The sequence below is a fragment of the Culex pipiens genome, chromosome 3 (genome assembly GCF_016801865.2).
Source record: "Culex pipiens pallens isolate TS chromosome 3, TS_CPP_V2, whole genome shotgun sequence".
In the NCBI taxonomy this organism is placed as follows: domain Eukaryota; kingdom Metazoa; phylum Arthropoda; class Insecta; order Diptera; family Culicidae; genus Culex; species Culex pipiens.
In genome coordinates, this window is record NC_068939.1 from 149,032,174 (window position 1) to 149,054,891 (window position 22,718).

A 22,718-nucleotide genomic window follows, 5' to 3' on the forward strand; every position below is an offset into this window, starting at 1 on the left:
CCTTTGACAACCACACCATTAAGAACTGTTGGCTTCGGTTGGCTTGCTAGGCATCAGGAGTTCCAAACTTCTCCCGTGTGGTAGGCGCAGAAACCATGTCAGTTTTGTGTACCCGTTCCACACCGCCGTCACACCAAACTTCGGTTTCGGTGCACCGATCAAGCTACCGAGTTGTGTCGGGTTTGGGTCGTGACGAGAAATGGTGCGCATAGAAAAACCGGTATCATAGCAAACCGTTGTCGCACCCGTCAAAAGGTAAGTCTGATTTCTAATCTAAACAAGCAAAGGACATTTTTCTTTCAAAAATAAAAAAAAAGGACGACTGTTTTAAGTTTTTCCACCTGTTTCTCTCTATTTGTTTTACCTCCATAATTGTTGATGTGATCTCTTCACTTCAGCCCAACGAATTTGTGGTTGTGTGTGTGTTTGAGTGTTAGCCCTCGCCCAACTTCCGCTGGACGCTGGTGTTCGACAAAGTTTGAGTGAATGGAAAGTACGTTAACTGTGGGTTCATTTGCTTAAATCCTGATCCTGTTCATCTCTTTTTTTTATTTCTCTCACTCGACTTCCATCACACAGTCTCACGCGCACGCTCGATATTTACACCAGTTGATAAACGAAGAAAAAACGCACGTTTTTAAAAAGTTACAAACAAACGCAAAGGTGGAGGGAGGGAGAAATCATTTGCGGGCGGAGCGCGCGCAGTCACGATTACAAACTAAATTTAACAAGAAGATTGCGAGCGCGCACCGCACGTTGATTTAGGTAAAAATGGAATTGAAGTTTGCTGATCATGGCTTGTGAGGTTCGTTTCTTTTTATGATGATTCAACTAACAAAATGTAAAGAACGACCGAGCAAATTGCTAGCCTTTTGCGGCATTTTTGCTGAAATTATCGATATTTTTGTTTTATTCTTTTCACCTTCCATGTGCTGTAATAATGATTCAATTGGCAACGGGGGAAAAACTAACAAGCGTATATTTTTTTTATCTTCCTGGGTAAGAAGTTTTCCTCGGCAGGAAACGCAGTTTAAAAAAAAAATCAATCAATAAATAAGTCGCAGTGAATAATAAAATTTGTTTACGTTTGTTCACTCGAAAAGTTCTCTCCTAGGTTTTTTGTTTGTTTTGCACATATTCTATTCGCTACAATTTGTTTGTTTGTTTTACCCATTTGTAATGTCTGCTGGATAGTTTTGCCGAGTTCTTTTCTGTTTTGTGTTCATTTTAACTTTAGTCGACCCTATTAAAAATATATGTATAAATTAAGAATTTCTGCTTAAAATCTAGAGAACGGCTTTGTGGTGCGGCGTTCTCCGATCCACTATAATTTGTTTAGTGTGCATATTGTTACCAGTTTTAGTACGACTGTACTTGCAGTTCTAGACGCAATTTTTGTAATTTGTTTGCTGCTTTTAAAGTCTAGTTTTCTTTTTATTATTCCTTTTATGCGGTGATCTGAGGGTGAAACCCCGTCTCCTGAAACTCCAGAACCATTGCCCCCCACATGTTTTGTTGTGTTGATAATCATAAGCGCATTGACGTACTCTTTCGTACGGCGGGGGGTTTTGCTCAGAGTTTGGAGAAGTATGGTCAGGTCACTATAGATTCTCTCGAGATAAATTCGGCCGCCTTTCGCATTTGCAGTTACTCTCGTTCCTTTCCCACTTGGAAAAGAGCCTAACTCACTTCGTTTCAGTTTTGATGTTTTTTTTCCTCTCTGTTTAAATAATTTACATTGTAATATTTACAAAAAAAATATAACTAATCACCAATTAATAGCAATATTTGTTAAAACAATCTTAATGTAACTTGGATTGTTCCTTTCTCAACCGTTCAGATACTCGCTACCTTCTGTCCTAACACCACTGAGACCAATTGCCTTTGCTTTGTTCTTGCCATCTTTTTTCTCTTTTAGTTTACAACACACAAACTTCTGGCCCGCCAGCATCCAACCCCGAAACAAACAAAATAACGTTGCGATGCGGCTTTCTCGACTCAAACTATAACTTTTCTCTCTCTCGAGAAGGAAAATAACGCGAAAAAAATCACAAAAATTGCGGGTTTATAAATTTTGTTGCTTACACATCTGAGCATTCAATTCAAACGAAAAAAAAGGGAAAAGTTGCTGCATCGGGGGAGAAGAGGTCTTTCATGGCGCCCAAAAAATAAACAAACCGAAACTTGCTAAATTTACAGTAAAAATAATTGAAATAAAAATAAACGCGCATTCGCATATATAAATGGTGTTGTATATACACATATTTTAGCATCCTCTCTCCGTCTCTCGTGTAAACTTTAAACTAAAAGTTAAAATCAAACAGCTCGAAGACGCCCTCGGTGTGGTCCAGCGAGAAGTTGTAGTCGTTGTCCAGCGGTTCCAGCGGCATGAACGCGTCCATCTCGGGCACTGCAAATAGAAGGCGAAAACGGTGGATTTTAGAAAACTGTTAGCTAAAACTTTCCAGATGCGTTCTCCCGAATTTCCACATTCCCAAGACAAAAACCGTTTTACATGGTTTAACAAACATTAGAGAGTTAGAGATCCCAATTCTTCTTATAAAAGATTGAGAATCTTTAAAGCTTTCCAATTCGGTTTACCACAGTGCTTCGTGCCTATCCTTTATAAAGTGTTTAAAACGAAAAATTTAAATATTTCCGAAAATTATAACCTAAAAGTGACAATGCAGTTCATCAAAATTTTGTTAAAATACTTTTCGATAGGAAATTTGATTTGGCTTTCACAAAAATAATTGCACGGAAAGGGGCCCAAGTAACATTTTTAAACCAACTAGCCACCACCAAGTTTTATTAAGGGTTTATTGTAGCATCTTGATTGCTTAATAGTTTTATTTGGGCATTCACCGCAACCAACAAGCAAGAGCTAATTAATAGGTTCTAACAGTTTTAACAGAGGCTTGAAAACCAGATGGCAATGCCATGCCAAACGGTTTTATCGCATGCTTTGTTAAAACCTAGGGTGTTGTAGCTGTCAAGTGCCATTTGGCATGTAAAAAGCTCACTTGAAACCATAAGCTCCTTAAAGAGCATTTATCGCGGCCAAATAGCAGTGCATAAATATGGCGCTAGACGCGTGCTCTGATTGAATATGATTGACCGCCATCTTGGTTGAAAAAATAGAAAACTGAAAAATTTGATTTAAATTTGATGAAAACACACATTTATGCTGAATTCCTTGTATGATTTATATAGCGATAGATGTTTAAAAATATTTTGAACATTTTTTTCAATAAATTGCAATAAAATATTTTTTAACATTAAACACTATGATTACAAAATATTGATTTTTGATGAAGCGAGTTGAATTTTTTGGCTCTATCTCCCCTACATTTATCAATAAAATTTCAACCGCAGCTGAATTTGAGCCATCAATTGTGAGAAATAAGCTTTCAAATTATTTGGATTAGCTCTAATATCTATTATTTATCATCGCCATTTTTGACAACCATCTCCATAATTTCATTTGGCAAGACGAAGACTTATTTTTGCCAAAATAAAACCTATTTGGCATAAGACGTTTCAAGACGTATGAAATGTCATTTTTCCATAACTCCTGACTAGGTTTTAACAAAGGTTTTATCAAGGCTTTGGGGATGTTGTTAGGATTCAGTTGTAAAGCCTTGAACTCCTATGTAGGTTTTATAAATAGGCCGTAACAACCTTTTGCGGAGGTCCTTTTGGGATTTAAGTGGGGTTTATCGAGGTTCTGGGGAGTTTGTTACGACTAAGGGGTTTTAATGTTGGTTTTGGCTGATAGGTTTTATAGCGGTTGTGACAGCTTTGATAAAGCCTAAAATGTTACTTGGGGGATCTATCGCCAAAAGGCCAAACATTCAATATTACGCCCTTTTGAAATGTTAGTCATGATTTTTTTTTAATATTGTTTTCGAAAAGATCGGACAATTTCACGAATGTTTCACATTTTAACATTGAAAATCGGACCTGAGTTGCTGAGCTATCGACATTAGAAAATGGTGAATTGTTTGGGTTTCATCAATTTTCCTGTTTTAAAATCTTTACATGACAATATCTCAGCAACTAAGGGTCGTCTCAACAATGTTCAAAAATGCGAAATATAGAAAATTTTCTCAGCTTTTCAAACAATTTTTTTTTAAATGTGGGCAAACATGGACACTTATTTTGTAAAATGAGTAACTGCGACTATTTTCAAAAAAGTTACCTAACAAAGGCTATAACTTGAATACGGTGCACATTATCAAAATTTCACTTTAATACTTTTTGATTGCAAATTCGATTTTATATCGAAAAATGAGGTTGAAAATTTTTTGCGACCAATGTTTCGATTTTTGGGAATAATCTGTATTGATTCAAAAAATCATAGCTCGGTCAAAGATATTTTGCCCATTCTGGAAATTTCTGAAAAGATGGCATTGGATGTCCCCTAAAAAATATAAAAAAATAAAAATAAATAAAATAGTGTTTTTTTGCAAATCAAGTTTTAATGACAAAAATCAACAAAAGAAATTTTACCGTATATTATTTTTTCAGTGTAGTCCTTATCCATACCTACAACTTTGCCGAAGACACCAAATCGATCAAAAAATTCCTTCAAAAGATACAGATTTTTTAATTTTCTTACATAATTTTTGTATGGACAGCTGCCAAATTTATAAGGAAAATCATGTGAACAAACTAATGATGCAAAATGGCTTCTTTGGGCATACCAAAGGCACCAAAAATGTTTTAGCCGGATTAAAAAATACAAAAAAAAATCGAATGACCGAAATCTCAGAGAAGTGCTCAGTAAATATTCTACATGTTATAATAATAGGGGCAGGGGGGGCAGAATGGCCCGCCTAAGTAAAATGCGCCAAAAACCATGGAAAAACATGAAAACTTATGAATTCAGTTTAGTAGGCTTATGCTTTGGAATGTTCCCTTCAATGTTGTATACTTGGTTGATGAAATTTTTTAGCTTAAAACTATTTTTGAGCCACTTTAAAATAAAAGTTTTTTCGACTACTTTTCCAGGGTGCGGGGCAGAATGGACCACCCTGTGGGGCAAAATGGGCCACCTTAGAAAACAAGCCATTTCATCTAATACAACGTTGAAGGGAGATAAGAAATGACTTAAGGTACCTTTATAACATAGTTTCCATGAAGTTAGACAACTTTAATAAAAATAGTCACTTACCAAAACAAACATTTTTGAAAATAGTTTTAATATGTTGAAATAAGACGCTATTTTTACAAATAAGCATCAAAACAACTAAAAAATCAACTAATGGTGCATTAACCGTGATTTGTGAACATACCAGGAGCAACATAATCCATTTAATCCAAATTTCATAACTTTTGATTGTTTTTATAAGGCAGGATAAGGGTGGTCCATTCTGCCCCCAAGTGGATTTTAATTTAACACTTCCACCACCAAGCCTCTAAATGATTTTAAGGTTCCGTTGTTGATTGTATACCTTGGTAGTAACATCTAGTAACATTATAAGCATTGTACAAACTTTTTCCAACAATCCAACTTTTTAGAAAGTTTATTTAAAAACCTCGAAATAAACAACATTTGCGTGGTTTTTCTAATAGATTTACATTTTTGCTCATAGTTCGAAAAATACAATGAATTCAAACGTCGTTTTCGGTATGGTGAAGTTATTTGACGTCCTTTATAAGACCCTTGCCTTACAATTGGTCTAAATTCATTCTAAAGCCCAAAACCAAGGGTGGCCCATTCTGCCCCCCTGGTCCATTCTGCCCCCCCTGCCCCTATTTCTCAATCAGTGAAAGTTTGTTACAAAAGTTACAAAACATAATTCTGTTTGTTTGGACAAGTTTGCAAATAAATCCCCCTTCACATTATGGTATTTGTTTACATGCTCGTTGGACTTGTTAATTTGATAAACCGGCACTGTAAGAACATTAAATTTTAATTGAGTGGTCGATTTCACTGCGCCCTAATACTTCACAAAACAAATTATGCTTTTTAATTTTACTTAGTTTCAAAAGCTTGTTGAGTCCCATCAATAAACTCTGAGATGAGAATGACTGGACGGAGATATCCCGGGCAAGTGGGAATACAAAACAGAGGTCATTTCAATAACAAATCCAAAGCCATAAAATGTGTGGTCTTTATACTAAAACTTATGTTAAAGCTATTTTTTTTCTTATTGATATTAAATGGGAAATCAATAATTTTTTCGAATTTTATTTAAGGCTTCGAAAAACCAATACCTTATCCTACTAACATAAAGACAAGAAGCATATCATTCACGAGATGCTTGGATGAATTGCTGTGGATTCCACAGTCTCATGCGGTGTCGTCAGGAATTGAGCTACACACGCCATGTCTGATGAGTCTGCAAATTCAAGTATGGGACTAACATTCCTACCCTTGTTGAACTACAGGCTTCTTGGAAGGGGGCCGGTATTGACTAATAAATTGACTAATAAAAGAGTTAGCTGCCACTGATTATTTTTGATTCATTGTTTAACTTCAGCTGATCTGTCAATAACGGAGTAGCAACTCATTTAGCAGTCAAGCATGCTCATTCTCAGTTTTTTAAGTGTCCATATCGATTTTTTTATATTGCTGGAACTTGAGTACTTTCAAACAATTTTTCAAATTTCACTTTTTTGGTTATTTGCTCAATTGAATAGTTAGCCTGGTTTCTTTTAAATTTTACATTTTTTCAAATGCTGAATAAAAGTTTGTAAGCCGTCTGCCAATGTTTACAAGTTTTATTCAGCATTCGAAAATATGTAATATCTAATTGGAACCAAGCAAATATTAAAATTTTATAATTAGCTAATAACTGGAAAACAATTTAAAAATCTGTTATTTACCGTTGAAAAACACGTTTCTCAAATTGAGTAATCGGACAATTTTTTTTTCTCTGTTATCGGATTTTTTTGTTATAATTTTTGATAACACTATTTTCTGTTATTATTACAGCTAATCGGAGTGTTTAAAAAAAAAGCAAATCCTGATCTCCTAACATAACAGAACTTGATCTTTTCCAGTTATTTCCACCTGCTCGGGATAAGCGTTTGGAATCTGACGCAGAGTAAGATTTTATTTAACGAAATTAGAAAAAGCGACATAAAAAAGCTCATTCCTTTCGAAAATGATCGTTTTAATTCTTAGCCAAAAAAGTGTCTGTTTTCCTTATAATGAAAGTCCTTTATGAAACATTAAGAACGAAGCATTTTATTCGAAAACTCTCCCTCCCGAGTCGAAACCCGGCCAACGCCGGAGCTGAATCTCATGGTGCTACAAGTTCCAACGAAAAGCACTGCAGACCCACGAGAGTTCAGTCCCGGTAATGGCCAACATCTGCCCTGAAATGTAAAGGTTAAATTTGCACAAGCGTATCCCGTCGATCCGTGCGAAGCGCCAAGCAAGAACTCAGACTGTGATGTGAAGTTCAACACGGGGCACACAGGTCACAGCCGGAGTTCTCGCGCGGCACGATTCGCTCTCCAAACGCGCACTGTTTTTTTTTTGTTTCCCATATTGTCTAGCGGTTAGGACGGCTTGGAACTCACCTTCGGACAGGTTGAAGGGACTGCAGTTGCCGAACACGGCCATCATGGCGTTCCGCTCGCGCACGTTCACCGGCGTCGACTTTGCACTGAGTCCCTTGAGCGAGGACGCCGACGACGAGTTGCCGTCCGCGGCGCCACCGTTCAGCGTTTGCTCCGTCAGCTTCGCGACCACCATTTCCGGACTCAGCTTGGGGAGCAACCGGGCCACGGTGGCGGCCACCGCGTCCATCTGGTCGGTCGGGTCTAACCGTTCCTGCTTGATGGTGGCGACGGAGAAGAAATCGAGGCTGGTTTTGGCCGATGGCGTGGGGGAGGACACTTCCAGCAGGTCCAGCTCCTTCTGCGTTAGCACGGACATCGGGGCCGTGGATTGTTCGGCGGCGGCCAACGAGTCCAGCACGTTGGGCTCGGGTTCCACCTTGACGCCGGTCACGTCCCCGGCGGTTTCACCGAACAGCGTCTTGTTCAGATTGCGCTGCGCCGTGCTATACGCTTTCGTTAAGCCTCCTCCTGAAGAAGGAAAAGACGTATTCAGTATGGACGTTCGCGAAAGCCCAATTCCAACCACGGTCCACTTACTGAGTTTGTTCCGGGGACTGAACAGCTTTTCGCTGAACGGTGACAACAGCGGCACGATGTCCTCCAGCAGCGGGTCGGGCCCAGACCTGCTGCTGCCCTTGCCGCCGAATGAACTGCTGCCGCCAGGTAAGCTACCCGCGTAGCTTGCACTGCTGAAGCCGCCGTTCGGCGAGTTCTCCGAAGATTCCGGACACAGAAACACGTCGATCTCGCCCTTTTCCGACTTGAGGAAGATTTCCCGCGGCTGTTGCACGTCGGGTAGCTGTAAAAGAAAGTCAAAATCCCCGGTTAGTAGAAATCGAACTCCAGCCACGCACAGTCACCAACACTTACCACCAATTTAGCCTCCGGTGGGGCCTTGATCACCACGATGATCTGCTCCTTGAACAGGTCGATCGAGTTCAGGTCCTGGCAGGTGACGTACGCGTGCTTGTTCGCCGCCATGTCCGTCTCCGTCGTGCTGCGCATCTCCACGATCAACCGGTCGAGCAGGTTCTCCTTCTGCTCGAGCAGGTACCGGTCGCGCTGTATCCGGTCGTTCTTCTCGATATTGCACAGCGAGTTGCCGAGCTTCCACTGGATGTTGTTTTTGGACTTTTTCTCTAGGATGCCGATGCCCTCGAGCACGTTCGTGATGTCGTAGATGCGGCGCTTTTGTACGTTCAGCTTGGTGGAGGCGATGTTCAGGTCGACCACGCCCTCCGGCGACTCCTTCAGCAGGTCGATGAACTTTTTCGTCAGCAGCCCGAGCGAGGTGTCGTACCTGGAAAAGGAAAATGTTTGATGTGAAATTTACATATTTTTGAAATGAATTCTTAGAATTTGTCATTTTGCGTCGTCGATTCTTAAATTCTTAAATTCTTAAATTCTTAAATTCTTAAATTCTTAATTAGCATTAGCATTAGCATTTGGAGGACGCCCCACCACCGGAAGGCTCCACAACGCTTATCCCACTGTTTGGTATGGTTGTGTTAGACCCTCATCCGGAACAATAATCCAACACGGGAGATACCATGTCTTCATCTTTTGATGAGTGTGTAATACAGCCCAGGGCATAAGGGGGTCCACGCCGGGTCCAAGCTATCCTCGGGGAAATGAAGGAATGTTAGTAAACACCTATCTAAAGTGCGCAGGGACCCCTACGTCACCTTAGTGGTATAGATGTTTGTAGGGAGGTTTTGGACTCAATGTTAGTAAGAGAGGTAGAACCCTAGGATATACCCCGAAAGGTATTGCGGGCGAATCAAGTAGAGTTAGTTTTTTTTATTATTAAACTTATACCATCAGTATAGTGTGAAAGATGCATGATTTATAGATATTCTATTTAAAGCAACGGCAGACACAACGCGACGAAGCCGTGCATGAATAAATTGACTGTTACAAAAAAATGAGGAAATTCAGGTGAAAGCAATGCTGATTAAACACAGTTTTAACATGTCTGCTGTTAAACTCAAGCTACCGACTGTAAGAGTACAGAGAAGTTTATATTTTTCTTTAAATTATTTTATGTTTAAGCGAAATTCGAGGTTTGAAATGATTTAACGCATAATTGGAATCTTGATTTTAAACTCTTACAGCGATGCGGAGTGAACATTCATTATTTATAGGTATATTTGTTTTATTTAAATGTAAGAGTTAGAAGCTAAATTAAAACGACCGATTGAAAAAGCATACCTAGTTAATATGTTAACTTTTTGTTGTAATGAGTAAATCAGCATATTTAAGTGTAATATAGGGGTATTCAATAGGGCCGGGCCGATGACAATAGTTGCGTTGTTTATGAATTCAATGAATTGTATGTATGTTGGAGTGAGTGTGAATGTCTGTAGTGTATTATTTAATTTGTAAATGTGTTTGACATGTACAAGTTTTATAACGGTTTGATCTCACCAAATTTGCAGCAAAAAGGATCAGCTCCCTATTAAATCGCTTTCGACTCCTCTTGATCCGGTAGCATCATCAACAATCTCTTTCCTTATGTCGCTGCTGGTTATCTCCGATTCATCATTGGAACACCTTTTTCCCCATCCCCACGAAGACTCCATTTCAATGCGCAACTCGTTTCTAATCGCGGAACCGACTCATTTAATCACATTCCCACTTTTCTCACAAAAAAGGCAGAGCACGTCGTACACCAGATTCCTTTTTTTTTCGTTGCACAAATAACACATTCTTTGACTATCCCCATTTCTAATACAAAATACACTCCTCTCCCCTAAACAGCAGAAATCTGCCACAAATACAAAAAGTCTGTGAATCGACAGAAAACACACTGGTCAAAGTGACGCTTGTGACGTGACGTTCGTCCGTTTTGGCCTCTCTCTCTCTCTTACTCTTCTTTTCACACACGTTCCCAGATTCGAGACGGGACGAGGAATAAATAGAATCGATTGCTCGAACCTAGAACACCGTTAAGCCCACTCTGAACAATTACACACACTTTAATTGTAAACACTGTGTAAACCCCAAGCAAATATTCAGCCGGCGGCGTCATCTTCCAACCAAATATGCACTCAGAGAATGCCATTCACCGCTGCTCGCTCTTGTCCAAGGAACATGTGTGGGTTCGCTCTCACTCTCACTCTCATTTTTTCCTCCTTCGAAATGTCAAACACCGCGACCGAAATTGAAAACTAATTTATTGAAAATCACTTTAAAAACACTTTTTCCAACTAAACTTTACCACCTCCGGATGGATAACATCGTTATGAAACGAATGACACCAATTTGGTTTGGGTTCAGCTTAATTTTCACTAATTTTTCGCATTTTTTTCCAAGCAACGCGACGACGTGTAATGCACATCCGACTTCTTTCCAGCTCTCTTAAATTCTTAAATTCTTAAATTCTTAAATTCTTAAATTCTTAAATTCTTAAATTCTTAAATTCTTAAATTCTTAAATTCTTAAATTCTTAAATTCTTAAATTCTTAAATTCTTAAATTCTTAAATTCTTAAATTCTTAAATTCTTAAATTCTTAAATTCTTAAATTTTTAAATTTTTAAATTCTTAAATTCTTAAATTCTTAAATTCTTAAATTCTTAAATTCTTAAATTCTTAAATTCTTAAATTCTTAAATTCTTAAATTCTTAAATTCTTAAATTCTTAAATTCTTAAATTCTTAAATTCTTAAATTCTTAAATTCTTAAATTCTTAAATTCTTAAATTCTTAAATTATTAAATTATTAAATTCTTAAATTCTTAAATTCTTAAATTCTTAAATTCTTAAATTCTTAAATTCTTAAATTCTTAAATTCTTAAATTCTTAAATTCTTAAATTCTTAAATTCTTAAATTCTTAAATTCTTAAATTCTTAAATTCTTAAATTCTTAAATTCTTAAATTCTTAAATTCTTAAATTCTTAAATTCTTAAATTCTTAAATTCTTAAATTCTTAAATTCTTAAATTCTTAAATTCTTAAATTCTTAAATTCTTAAATTCTTAAATTCTTAAATTCTTAAATTCTTAAATTCTTAAATTCTTAAATTCTTAAATTCTTAAATTCTTAAATTCTTAAATTCTTAAATTCTTAAATTCTTAAATTCTTAAATTCTTAAATTCTTAAATTCTTAAATTCTTAAATTCTTCAATTCTTTAATTCTTTAATTCTTTAATTCTTTAATTCTTTAATTCTTTAATTCTTTAATTCTTTAATTCTTTAATTCTTTAATTCTTTAATTCTTTAATTCTTTAATTCTTTAATTCTTTAATTCTTTAATTCTTTAATTCTTTAATTCTTTAATTCTTTAATTCTTTAATTCTTTAATTCTTTAATTCTTTAATTCTTTAATTCTTTAATTCTTTAATTCTTTAATTCTTTAATTCTTTGATTCTTAATTGCTTGAATTCTATCTTTTTTTTCATTTAAGAATAAATTATTATTTAATTCGTAATTTGTTAAGAATTCTGTAATTCCAATTTTAGTACAGAAAATTAAATACATTTTTTAAGTCATATTTAAGTTTCAAACTCAAATTTTGAGAAAGATTAAAATTTCGTGATTCGATAATCCGGAGTAAAATTTTGAATTTAGCATCCCTAAATATTTAAATTTAGAATTTTGGATTAATTTACAAATTATTAAGTGTATTTTTTCAATCCTTGGTTTTTTTAATGTTTGAAATTTTAGTATTTTTGAACTTTTGAATACAGTCCAGACTCGATTATCCGAAGGCTTCGGAAAATTTTCACTTCGGATAATCGAATAACGAAAAAAAAATTGCTTCGTTGTCTAATTTTTGATTTTCAAACAACTCAAATTTTATGTTAAAAACAAGAAATTGAAAAATATGAAAAAAATATTTTTTTTAATCGTGTTTCGATTATTCGAAGTCCCATGCAAACCTTCGGATAATTGAAACTTCGGATAATCGAGGCTTCGAATTATCGAGTCTGGACTGAGTAGTTTGACTTTATTTTAATTTTAAATTTTTGGTTTTTGTATAGGTTTTTTTTTATGTTTTCAGTTTTTCATAATTTTTGCTTTCCAGATTGTTTTAAATTTTTGAGTATTCTAATTTCCATTAAATTAAAAAAATTATAAATTTCGGATTTTTTTTAAATGATTTTTTCCTATTTTTTGAATTTTAGATTATTTTTTTTTTTTGCATTGATGTGTTTTTAATTTTCTGATTTGTTATTTTTAAATTTGATTTCGAGCAAAAAACAAAATCCGTCCTTTTAATTTTAAAATTTTGCGTTTTGAGATTCCGTTTCTGCTGTTATTCCGTTTCTCTTACTTTTCAGCTGCGCGCATCGCTGAAGAAAAATCTTTTCATATTCTTTATTGACAGTTTCTCGCGTTTGTTTAAATGGAGTTTTGCGTTTCTTCCGAGCTCCGTACCAGCCTTGAGGTGATACGGGAAGGCAGCGCCGTACGCCGTATTTTAAACAAGTTCTGTCTGTTGCACACGATAAATCTAAAGATAGCAGGATATTTGTCGAGTTCAGAAATTGATTCTAGCTGAATAGATCGAGTCCAAGATCTGGCGTCCCGTTTCACCTTAAGGAAGAACCAGAGCGATGTAAAAAAACAGGACTCACCTCGTTCCCTCCGAGTACCGCTTCTTGGACGACGACGACGACACCGAAGACGTCGGCGTGGAGCAGGTCGAGCTGGGCTGGGCTTTCGTCGCACTGCCGGCCGAGGACGCCGCCGAGTGTTTGGCCATTTTGGTCGGCGTCGGCGACAGGCTGGACTGCGGTCTGCGTTTAACGGCCTACGACGACGAATGACGTTGTTTTTTTAGAATCTCGAAAGGAAACGCGCGGAAGGAAAGCTGAACCTACCTTGAAGTAGTTGGTAATTTGCGGGTCCCCGCTGGCACTTTTGTGCTGTTGGCTGCCGGGGGTCCGGCTGGGCGTCGTCGGTTTGCTCCGGCTGCTGTGGTGCGAGGACGAGGACGACGCCGCCGCCGGCGAACCTCCCGCCGTCACCGACGGGCTGTGATGGTGGTGATAACTACTACTGTGTTGTTGACTACTACTGCTATAACTATTGCTACCGCCGCCGCCACTACTACGGTTGTGGTGGTGGTGTTGATGGCTCGGCTGCTGCTGCTGCTGTTGGTACTGCGGCGTAACGCCGAACCCGTACCCATGGTCCAGCAGGTGCGAGCTGACCTTGATGTCCGGCTTCACCTCCTCGTAGTCCTCGCTGGACAGGTCCGAGCCGACCGAGGGTTTCCGGCTGCCGCTGCCGCCACCGTAACTAGCCATTTGATTTGTACTTGCGCTTCCGCTGACGCCGCCGCCGCCATTCAGTCCATACGCCTCACCAGTCTTTTTGTTGTGTTGTTCCATATTGGTTAACCTAACTTTGCCACCCTGCTGCTGCTGCTGCTGCTGATGCTGTCCTGCTACATGCTGTTGCTGTTTGTGTTTCGACTGAACTGTGTACATAACTTGGCTGTTCGCACACCGAAAGCCTTCGAGGAATCCCGCGTGCACCAGTCAGACGTCGTTGGTCAGCATTTGTTTCAGCAATCTTGGGGCGCGATCTGAAAGAGAGAAGAAAAACAACAGTCGATTATTATTAGAAATTATTCAACGAGAGAGTCTAGACCGAGGTGACAAGTTTCAGGGTTCTATTATCATACGCAACTCACAAAACTTGACAAACAGAAAGTGGCATTGTAACAACAAGAACAGAAAAAAATGACGACCGGAATGGGGGCGCAAAAAAACGGAAGTCATGCGCAGCAGCAGTGCCAGTTTGCACAGAAGTTTGTGTATGTGTGAACGACACACGCGAAAAACTGCGTGAAAAGTTAACCAACCATGCGGTTCTCGATGATCGGGTGGCAGGGCTGTTGGGAGGAGCGAAAAGACGGTCCATTTTGGTTAGATTTATTGGGATTGAACTGCTTGGGAATAGGTTCATGGCTGTAGGTGGAGATTCGTTATTCAGTGTTTTTAGTGATGTTTACGCGAAAAATGTGGTAATCAGACATATTTTGTTCGCCTGAAAAAAAAAAAAGGCTCATTGGAAAGTTCTTTTGATTATGCGAATTGCTGATTGGTTCGGTCATCATTTTCATCACAATATTTGAGATCCGCCTCCAAAAATTGGTAACTAACACTTAAGTAACCATAATTTTTGATATGGTTGTCAGATCTTCATTCTTTTGGACTCGTTGGAAAGGTCTTTTGAATACCCGTCCAACGATAGGTCGCATGGTAGATCGGGAAAAAGTTTTTACCAAAATATCAGAGATCCGGTCTAAAAAGGTGTATAAATAACACTTAAGTGCTTATAACTTTTGATAGGGTAGTCAGATTATCAATGTTTTAGCGTTCATTGGAAAGGTCTTTCTAATACCTTTCTGATCATGAATAACATGATGGGTTTACTTTCCAAAACCACCCTTTTTTCGGTCTTCCGGACCTAAATCAAAATATTTTTTTTTCGCATAACTTTGAAGTACTTAACTAAACTTTATAATTTTTAAAAGCGACTTATGGGACCCCAAAACGGTCCAAATCGTTCATCCAGTGCCGAGATAATCCAGTGCAATTTTTTTATCAACATCCCACCACACACACAGACATTTGCTTTTGATTTCTAGTCGATATGTATACATGAAGGTGGGTCTAGGAGTTCAAATTAAGAATTTCGTTTTTCGAGAGAGAGTAAGGTGAGGAAGGCAAAAAAGCTCGTAAAAACCTCAAGAATAGACTTTTGACAGCTATCCATACAAAAATGTCGATCAGGAAAAACGATTTCTAGATAAAGTCCAGGTCCAGACTCGATTATCCGAAGTTCGATTATTCCAAGGTTTGTATGGGACTTCGGAAAATCGAATCACAAAAAAAATTTTTTTCTGTGTTTTTTATTATTTTCTTATGTTTAACATTAAATTCGAGTTCTACGACCCCATTTTAGTCAAATTTCAATAGTTGAATGCCTATTAAATATCAAAATGCATTTTTTCGATATTACATCACCGCCATCTTGGATTTAAAAAGCCGACGAAAAAAAAAAATATTTTGTGATTCAATTATCCGGAGTGAAATTTTTCCGAGGTCTTCGGATAATCGAGTCTGGACTGTATCTTGAAATCGATTTTCCTGATCGACTTTGCATCTTCGACAAAATTGTAGCATTTGATAGAAAGAACTCTAGAAAATCAAAAGGAACTTAACATTATTAATGAAAATGTCATCTTTTAAGTTGGTCAACATTATTTTGGCAGTTCTGCGATTCGTTGAACAAATCCAAATTTTCCAAAAACATCTAAAATAGAAGAAAACAAATTTTTAAACTTGATTTTCAGACGCAGAATATAATTTAAAACCACCAAGAATCTATTTTTGGTTTCATGTTGTACCCACCTAAAAATGATTTTTCGAACAACAACAAAAAAATACTTTTTGGCCAGTTAGGGGAAATATGCCCATTTTAAGCCTAATAAGCGGTCGTGTTTGAATGATGCTGGATAATCTGGATTGCTTCTTAAAATTCACTAAAACCAAGAACACCAACGAGTAGAGCAACTTTTTGTTAACATTTCTGTTTATTTTCACTTTTATTAAAAGTTATGCTATTCCTTTTACAAGCATTTAAAAAAAATATTTCCCAAATGCATTCTAATCAGTCGAGTGCATAGGGCCACGCCCAATTTTTCTATTTTCAGCTTAGTTCTTTTTTTCTTCCAGCGCTCTTTTGGATCTGCTAAGTGCTGCCAAAATTGATGAAATTTAAGTGAGCAGCACTTGCTCACTCCAACAGGCGCTGCACCAGCATGTTGGTGGTGTTGGTGGCCACCCTTTGTTCTTTATTTGCCTTCGCTCCTCGCTCGGTTTTCTTCAGCCTTCGATTGGAATGGGTAGTCAAAATTGAAACGTCAAAAGACTTAGCGCGTTTGTTTTTTTGATGGCGCTTGCTAATTATTTACATGTTTCGGGATTATTTTTCAAGTGAGTGACTAACTAATGTGCAAAAGAACATGTTGCCGGTAGTTGGAAGCAATTTTATATCTTAAGCTCTTTGAAATCGTTAGCGCAAGTGAAAAGATATTGATGGCGACTTTTTTTAAGCAGTTAACCTCTGATCTTGCGTGTGGACGTGTGTGCCACCAAAATGATGAGAAATGGTCTCGCAAAATAGAAATTATGATCAAAAGTGCATTAAATTTGATCTTTTTGGCCAGTAAATGGCATAAATTGGCGTGCTTACTCGAGGCTGTGCTGTTGCTGGTAAGTTTATAGCCTAAATAGTATTTTTGGAGCTTTAATCGAGCATCAAACTCTTCATACGACGAAGCTAGGTGTTTGATTAGAAAGGGTATATTTCCCCTATAATCAAGCTTGACAAACTCTTAAACAAACATTGTTTCCACGACATAAGAATGATATAATAAATTTAAAATTAACAGTTTAAATTTTTAGATTTTTAAATATTTTTTGACCTGCCCATAACAAAATTCTTCAATAAAGATTCAGCGATGGAATAATCATCATCCAAAGAAATTCTCTGGACGTTCATCAAGAGAAAAAATCCGAAAGAAGCATGGCTCTCCTCTCTCGCGCACGAAAGATCGGTAAAAGGAATCTAAAAAAATCATCATCTTGATTATTCGGTGAAACATCCTTGTCACTACTACACTTGCAAGTGTAACGTCACACGTCGAAAAATGACCTGTCACATTTTGTAGATGGGCAATGTGTGTAAACAAAGTGAAATAAATATTATTAAGTGGTACAAGGAAATTCACAAAAAATCATTAGCAGATTGATTTTCTTGGAGAATTTCGGGAGTGATTTTCTTTTGCGTGATTTGCCTCCTCCTTTCGCGGGTGAAGAAGGTTATCCATCCGTGCAAAGGTTATTTTTTATGCTTAATATTTTCAAGTGCATGTTAGGCATTGGACATTGAAATAGCTTTAAGTTGACTTGTTCCCCATACGTCTCTGTAGCATTTTTGCTTGCCAGATTTCTCCAGATTTTGTATTGGCCCTTAGGCAAGATTTTTTAAACTGTGACCTGGCAACCCTAATTCTGGGTGTCATTCAAAGTGTCCTGAGATACGCCATAACACAATGATTGCCAAGTTCACGATTGCGGTTGTGGTACTCAGTGAAGTGGCTGGGACCCTTTGACACCACTATGAACTTTTTAAACCACTTTTGAGATAATCTAGGCTAGCAAAAGTGTCCTAGAATATAAATCTCGATTATACCAAGTTTGTTGTTCAGTGATGTTTCTTGGACTCTTTGATAACACTACGTAATCTGGATAGTTTTTGGGATATTCTGGCTCATCCAAAGTGTTCGGAAATACCGTATCAGCATGAATCTATCATTTTTGATAGATTTGTAGATAAAAAAAGCCTTTAGAACAATAACCGGAGCGTTTGGTACGGTATGTCCACGCATCCTTCCTCCCCTGTTGATTCTGTGGCATGTGCTCCGTTCACAGAATCTGTCTCTGCGGATAATGCAACGCAGTAGGCCTGGCCGCTTTAATGTTTGCTATACATGTTCAAGTTCAAGGATGCTTTCTTCGGACTGGCTGCGCTTGTGTTCGATTAGATTAGATTAGATTAGAAGAATAACCTAAGCAATGTTCATAATGCAGTTTACTGAAAACTCGCGAAAAGTGAAGTTCAACCACGTGGGTAACAAAAATTAAACACTAGAATTTTGAACTCCATTGTTTCCAAATCTGGTACCTGGCAAATATGAAAGAAATCACCGGACTTTCGTACCACCATTTCAAGCAACTAGGTATATCTAACCAAACCATTTAATCACTATCATACGCACTATTTCACACCTCCAAATTTGTCTTACGCACTACCAAAACCTGTGGAAAATGCGCTGTTTCACAGCCATTTGCCACAACACATCTCACCACGGAGAGATTCAATCGGCAACTGCTCTCTGCCGTGTCACTTCTTCCAACCCCCCTCTGCCAGCTGCCGCGCTCAGATCTCTCAAATACCAATAAATTGGGTTCTTTTTGTTGCGTTTTGTTGTTTTGCTTTGCCCTCCCCAGCAGCAGCAGCTTGCGTCACCCAAAGTAGCAGCAATTTTCGGCCATTTAATTTTGCAGCTTGCAATTCTTCTACTTCTTCCGCTGTACCGCTGCTCTGAGCGCGCGCAAGTTCCTCGTAGTACGCGACACACCAACTTGAGGCCCGAGTTGAAAAACAACAACAAATTGAATCACTCACCCGCAGGTTCACGCACACACCGGTCCGCAAACTAGTACACGACGTAAGGCTTCCTCCGTGCAATGTCCCAGAGGATGTAGCAGTTGGTACAAATACGCGCGCACACTTTCTTCGCACTTTCGCTCGAGGAGGTCCCAGCTCCCGGCATTTCTACACGACGTCGTCCTCCAGGAGTCCCTTTTGCCGGTGCTGGCGCAACAGCAGGAACAACTACGACGGGCCTTCTGGCTGGGCTGGTGTTTGTGGAATAGTTCGGTCTTCACGTACACCCCTTGGCCAACTGGTTGAACCGGTGTGTGTTGGTGTGGCGACGACTTCAACGAAGAAGAGGGTTCGATTCACAGTTCGGTCGATGCTTCTGTTTGCGTTTATTTTCCGTTCGTTGATGATGATGGTGTTGGAGAGCGCAGTTCTCTAGAGAATCAATCCTTTTCAAATGCATGCACTTGTATTTGTTAATAAACCATGATTCTAGTTTAATCCAATATCCGGCAGCCAAATTATGGGAAAGTATAACTTGTACCAGGTATAAGATTACGCTGCTTCCAATCATCCATTTTAGAATCAATGGACATTGTCTGGCCCCGCCTAAACATTAAAGATCAGTGCGCTTCTAATGGCAACTGTCAACGCACCATACAAAAACAAAAAAAAACATTTTTGCCAGATCTTTGAATTAAATGCCATCATTAAATTTCTAGTGAATTACATTTTCATGGACTACTTTATCCAACGCAATTCCGGTTATGTGCCAAGGTTGTTACGGAGAAGCCGAAAAAAATCGCAACAAACATACAAAAGAGTTTCATAATAATTTATTTTGTTCAATCTCAGAACGCAGAATCTTGAAACGCCGAAAGTTATAAGAACTAATCTATTTTTGCTAGGATTAAATAAACCAGAGGGAAAAGCCAAAAAAAAATGTCAAAAAAAGAAATCAAAAAGAGAAAGTCCAGCATTAACAAATTTAGATCTTAAAAATAAACCAAATTAAAATTTTAAAAATTTCCGAAATTTTGAAATTTTTAGAATTGAAAAGAAATCAGAATACACTGAAACCCCGATGCTTTGACACCAATTGTTGTCAAACGAACGGGGTCACATTTTAGTTTGATACCCTCTTTACACAGAGCTCACACTTACTACCAAAAGTTTGGTTCGAAAGTAAGTGTGAGTTCCGTGTAAAAAGTGACAGTTCGTCACTTTTTAGATTGACTTTGATCAACCAACGGGGTTACAAACTAAAAAAGTGACAAACGAAAAAGTAACCAACCACCGGGGTTTGAGTGTATGTACTCAAAAATTTAAAACAATCTTGGAAGCAAACATTGTGAAAAACGAGAAATAAAAAAAAACATATCAATCATTTTGAATTTTAAAAATACAAATATACAAAAACTAAAAAAATCAACAATTTAAAAATAAAACTATTCAAAATGTCGAAACAAAAAAAATCGAAATAAAAAAATACATTTTAAAATTTGTAAATGTTCAAAAATTCTAAATATAAAAATCTAGGGGTTTGAAAAACTTTAAAACAGTTCCTAAACGATTTTAGTCCTCGTCTAAAAAATTCTCCGAATATTCGAATCACGAAATTTTACTTTTCTCAAAATTTGAGTTTCTAACTTAAATATGACTTCAAAATTGCTCTAGAATTATTTAATTTTCTGTACTAAAATTTCATGTAAAATTAAAGATAATTGGAATTAAGGCATTAAAGAATGTAACAAACTACGAATTAAACTATTTATTCTTGAATTTAAAAAAAATAGAATTCAAGAAACTAAACTAAACGAATTTAAGAGTTTAAGAGTTTAAGAATTATAGAATTTAAGAATTTAAGAATTTAAGAATTTAAGAATTTAAGAATTTAAGAATTTAAGAATTTAAGAATTTAAGAATTTAAGAATTTAAAAATTTAAGAATTTAAGAATTTAAGAATTTAAGAAATTAAGAAATTAAGAATTTAAGAATTTAAGAATTTAAGAATTTAAGAATTTAAGAATTTAAGAATTTAAGAATTTAAGAATTTAAGAATTTAAGAATTTAAGAATTTAAGAATTTAAGAATTTAAGAATTTAAGAATTTAAGAATTTAAGAATTTAAGAATTTAAGAATTTAAGAATTTAAGAATTTAAGAATTTAAGAATTTAAGAATTTAAGAATTTAAGAATTTAAGAATTTAAGAATTTAAGAATTTAAGAATTTAAGAATTTAAGAATTTAAGAATTTAAGAATTTAAGAATTTAAGAATTTAAGAATTTAAGAATTTAAGAATTTAAGAATTTAAGAATTTAAGAATTTAAGAATTTAAGAATTTAAGAATTTAAGAATTTAAGAATTTAAGAATTTAAGAATTTAAGAATTTAAGAATTTAAGAATTTAAGAATTTAAGAATTTAAGAATTTAAGAATTTAAGAATTTAAGAATTTAAGAATTTAAGAATTTAAGAATTTAAGAATTTAAGAATTTAAGAATTTAAGAATTTAAGAATTTAAGAATTTAAGAATTTAAGAATTTAAGAATTTAAGAATTTAAGAATTTAAGAATTTAAGAATTTAAGAATTTAAGAATTTAAGAATTTAAGAATTTAAGAATTTAAGAATTTAAGAATTTAAGAATTTAAGAATTTAAGAATTTAAGAATTTAAGAATTTAAGAATTTAAGAATTTAAGAATTTAAGAATTTAAGAATTTAAGAATTTAAGAATTTAAGAATTTAAGAATTTAAGAATTTAAGAATTTAAGAATTTAAGAATTTAAGAATTTAAGAATTTAAGAATTTAAGAATTTAAGAATTTAAGAATTTAAGAATTTAAGAATTTAAGAATTTAAGAATTTAAGAATTTAAGAATTTAAGAATTTAAGAATTTAAGAATTTAAGAATTTAAGAATTTAAGAATTTAAGAATTTAAGAATTTAAGAATTTAAGAATTTAAGAATTTAAGAATTTAAGAATTTAAGAATTTAAGAATTTAAGAATTTAAGAATTTAAGAATTTAAGAATTTAAGAATTTAAGAATTTAAGAATTTAAGAATTTAAGAATTTAAGAATTTAAGAATTTAAGAATTTAAGAATTTAAGAATTTAAGAATTTAAGAATTTAAGAATTTAAGAATTTAAGAATTTAAGAATTTAAGAATTTAAGAATTTAAGAATTTAAGAATTTAAGAATTTAAGAATTTAAGAATTTAAGAATTTAAGAATTTAAGAATTTAAGAATTTAAGAATTTAAGAATTTAAGAATTTAAGAATTTAAGAATTTAAGAATTTAAGAATTTAAGAATTTAAGAATTTAAGAATTTAAGAATTTAAGAATTTAAGAATTTAAGAATTTAAGAATTTAAGAATTTAAGAATTTAAGAATTTAAGAATTTAAGAATTTAAGAATTTAAGAATTTAAGAATTTAAGAATTTAAGAATTTAAGAATTTAAGAATTTAAGAATTTAAGAATTTAAGAATTTAAGAATTTAAGAATTTAAGAATTTAAGAATTTAAGAATTTAAGAATTTAAGAATTTAAGAATTTAAGAATTTAAGAATTTAAGAATTTAAGAATTTAAGAATTTAAGAATTTAAGAATTTAAGAATTTAAGAATTTAAGAATTTAAGAATTTAAGAATTTAAGAATTTAAGAATTTAAGAATTTAAGAATTTAAGAATTTAAGAATTTAAGAATTTAAGAATTTAAGAATTTAAGAATTTAAGAATTTAAGAATTTAAGAATTTAAGAATTTAAGAATTTAAGAATTTAAGAATTTAAGAATTTAAGAATTTAAGAATTTAAGAATTTAAGAATTTAAGAATTTAAGAATTTAAGAATTTAAGAATTTAAGAATTTAAGAATTTAAGAATTTAAGAATTTAAGAATTTAAGAATTTAAGAATTTAAGAATTTAAGAATTTAAGAATTTAAGAATTTAAGAATT

The 22,718-nt window shown here is 35.1% G+C and overlaps 1 protein-coding gene across 2 annotated transcripts in view; it reads right to left on the minus strand.

Annotated features, from left to right (window-relative positions):
• Positions 1–814: 814 nt before the first annotated feature.
• The window catches only part of LOC120432163 (transcription factor E2f1), a 34,208-nt gene continuing 12,304 nt past the window's right edge, over positions 815–22,718 (minus strand). For both annotated transcript variants that reach the window (XM_039597295.2, XM_039597296.2), the window contains exons 2-7: positions 13,403–14,112; positions 13,157–13,332; positions 8,449–8,878; positions 8,116–8,377; positions 7,537–8,046; positions 815–2,410 (exon numbers count right to left, since the gene is read on the minus strand). In XM_039597295.2, coding sequence (XP_039453229.1) covers positions 2,304–2,410; positions 7,537–8,046; positions 8,116–8,377; positions 8,449–8,878; positions 13,157–13,332; positions 13,403–14,014 — 2,097 coding nt within the window. In that variant the 5' untranslated portion in view covers positions 14,015–14,112 and the 3' untranslated portion in view covers positions 815–2,303. The remainder of the gene's footprint in view (positions 2,411–7,536; positions 8,047–8,115; positions 8,378–8,448; positions 8,879–13,156; positions 13,333–13,402; positions 14,113–22,718) is intronic.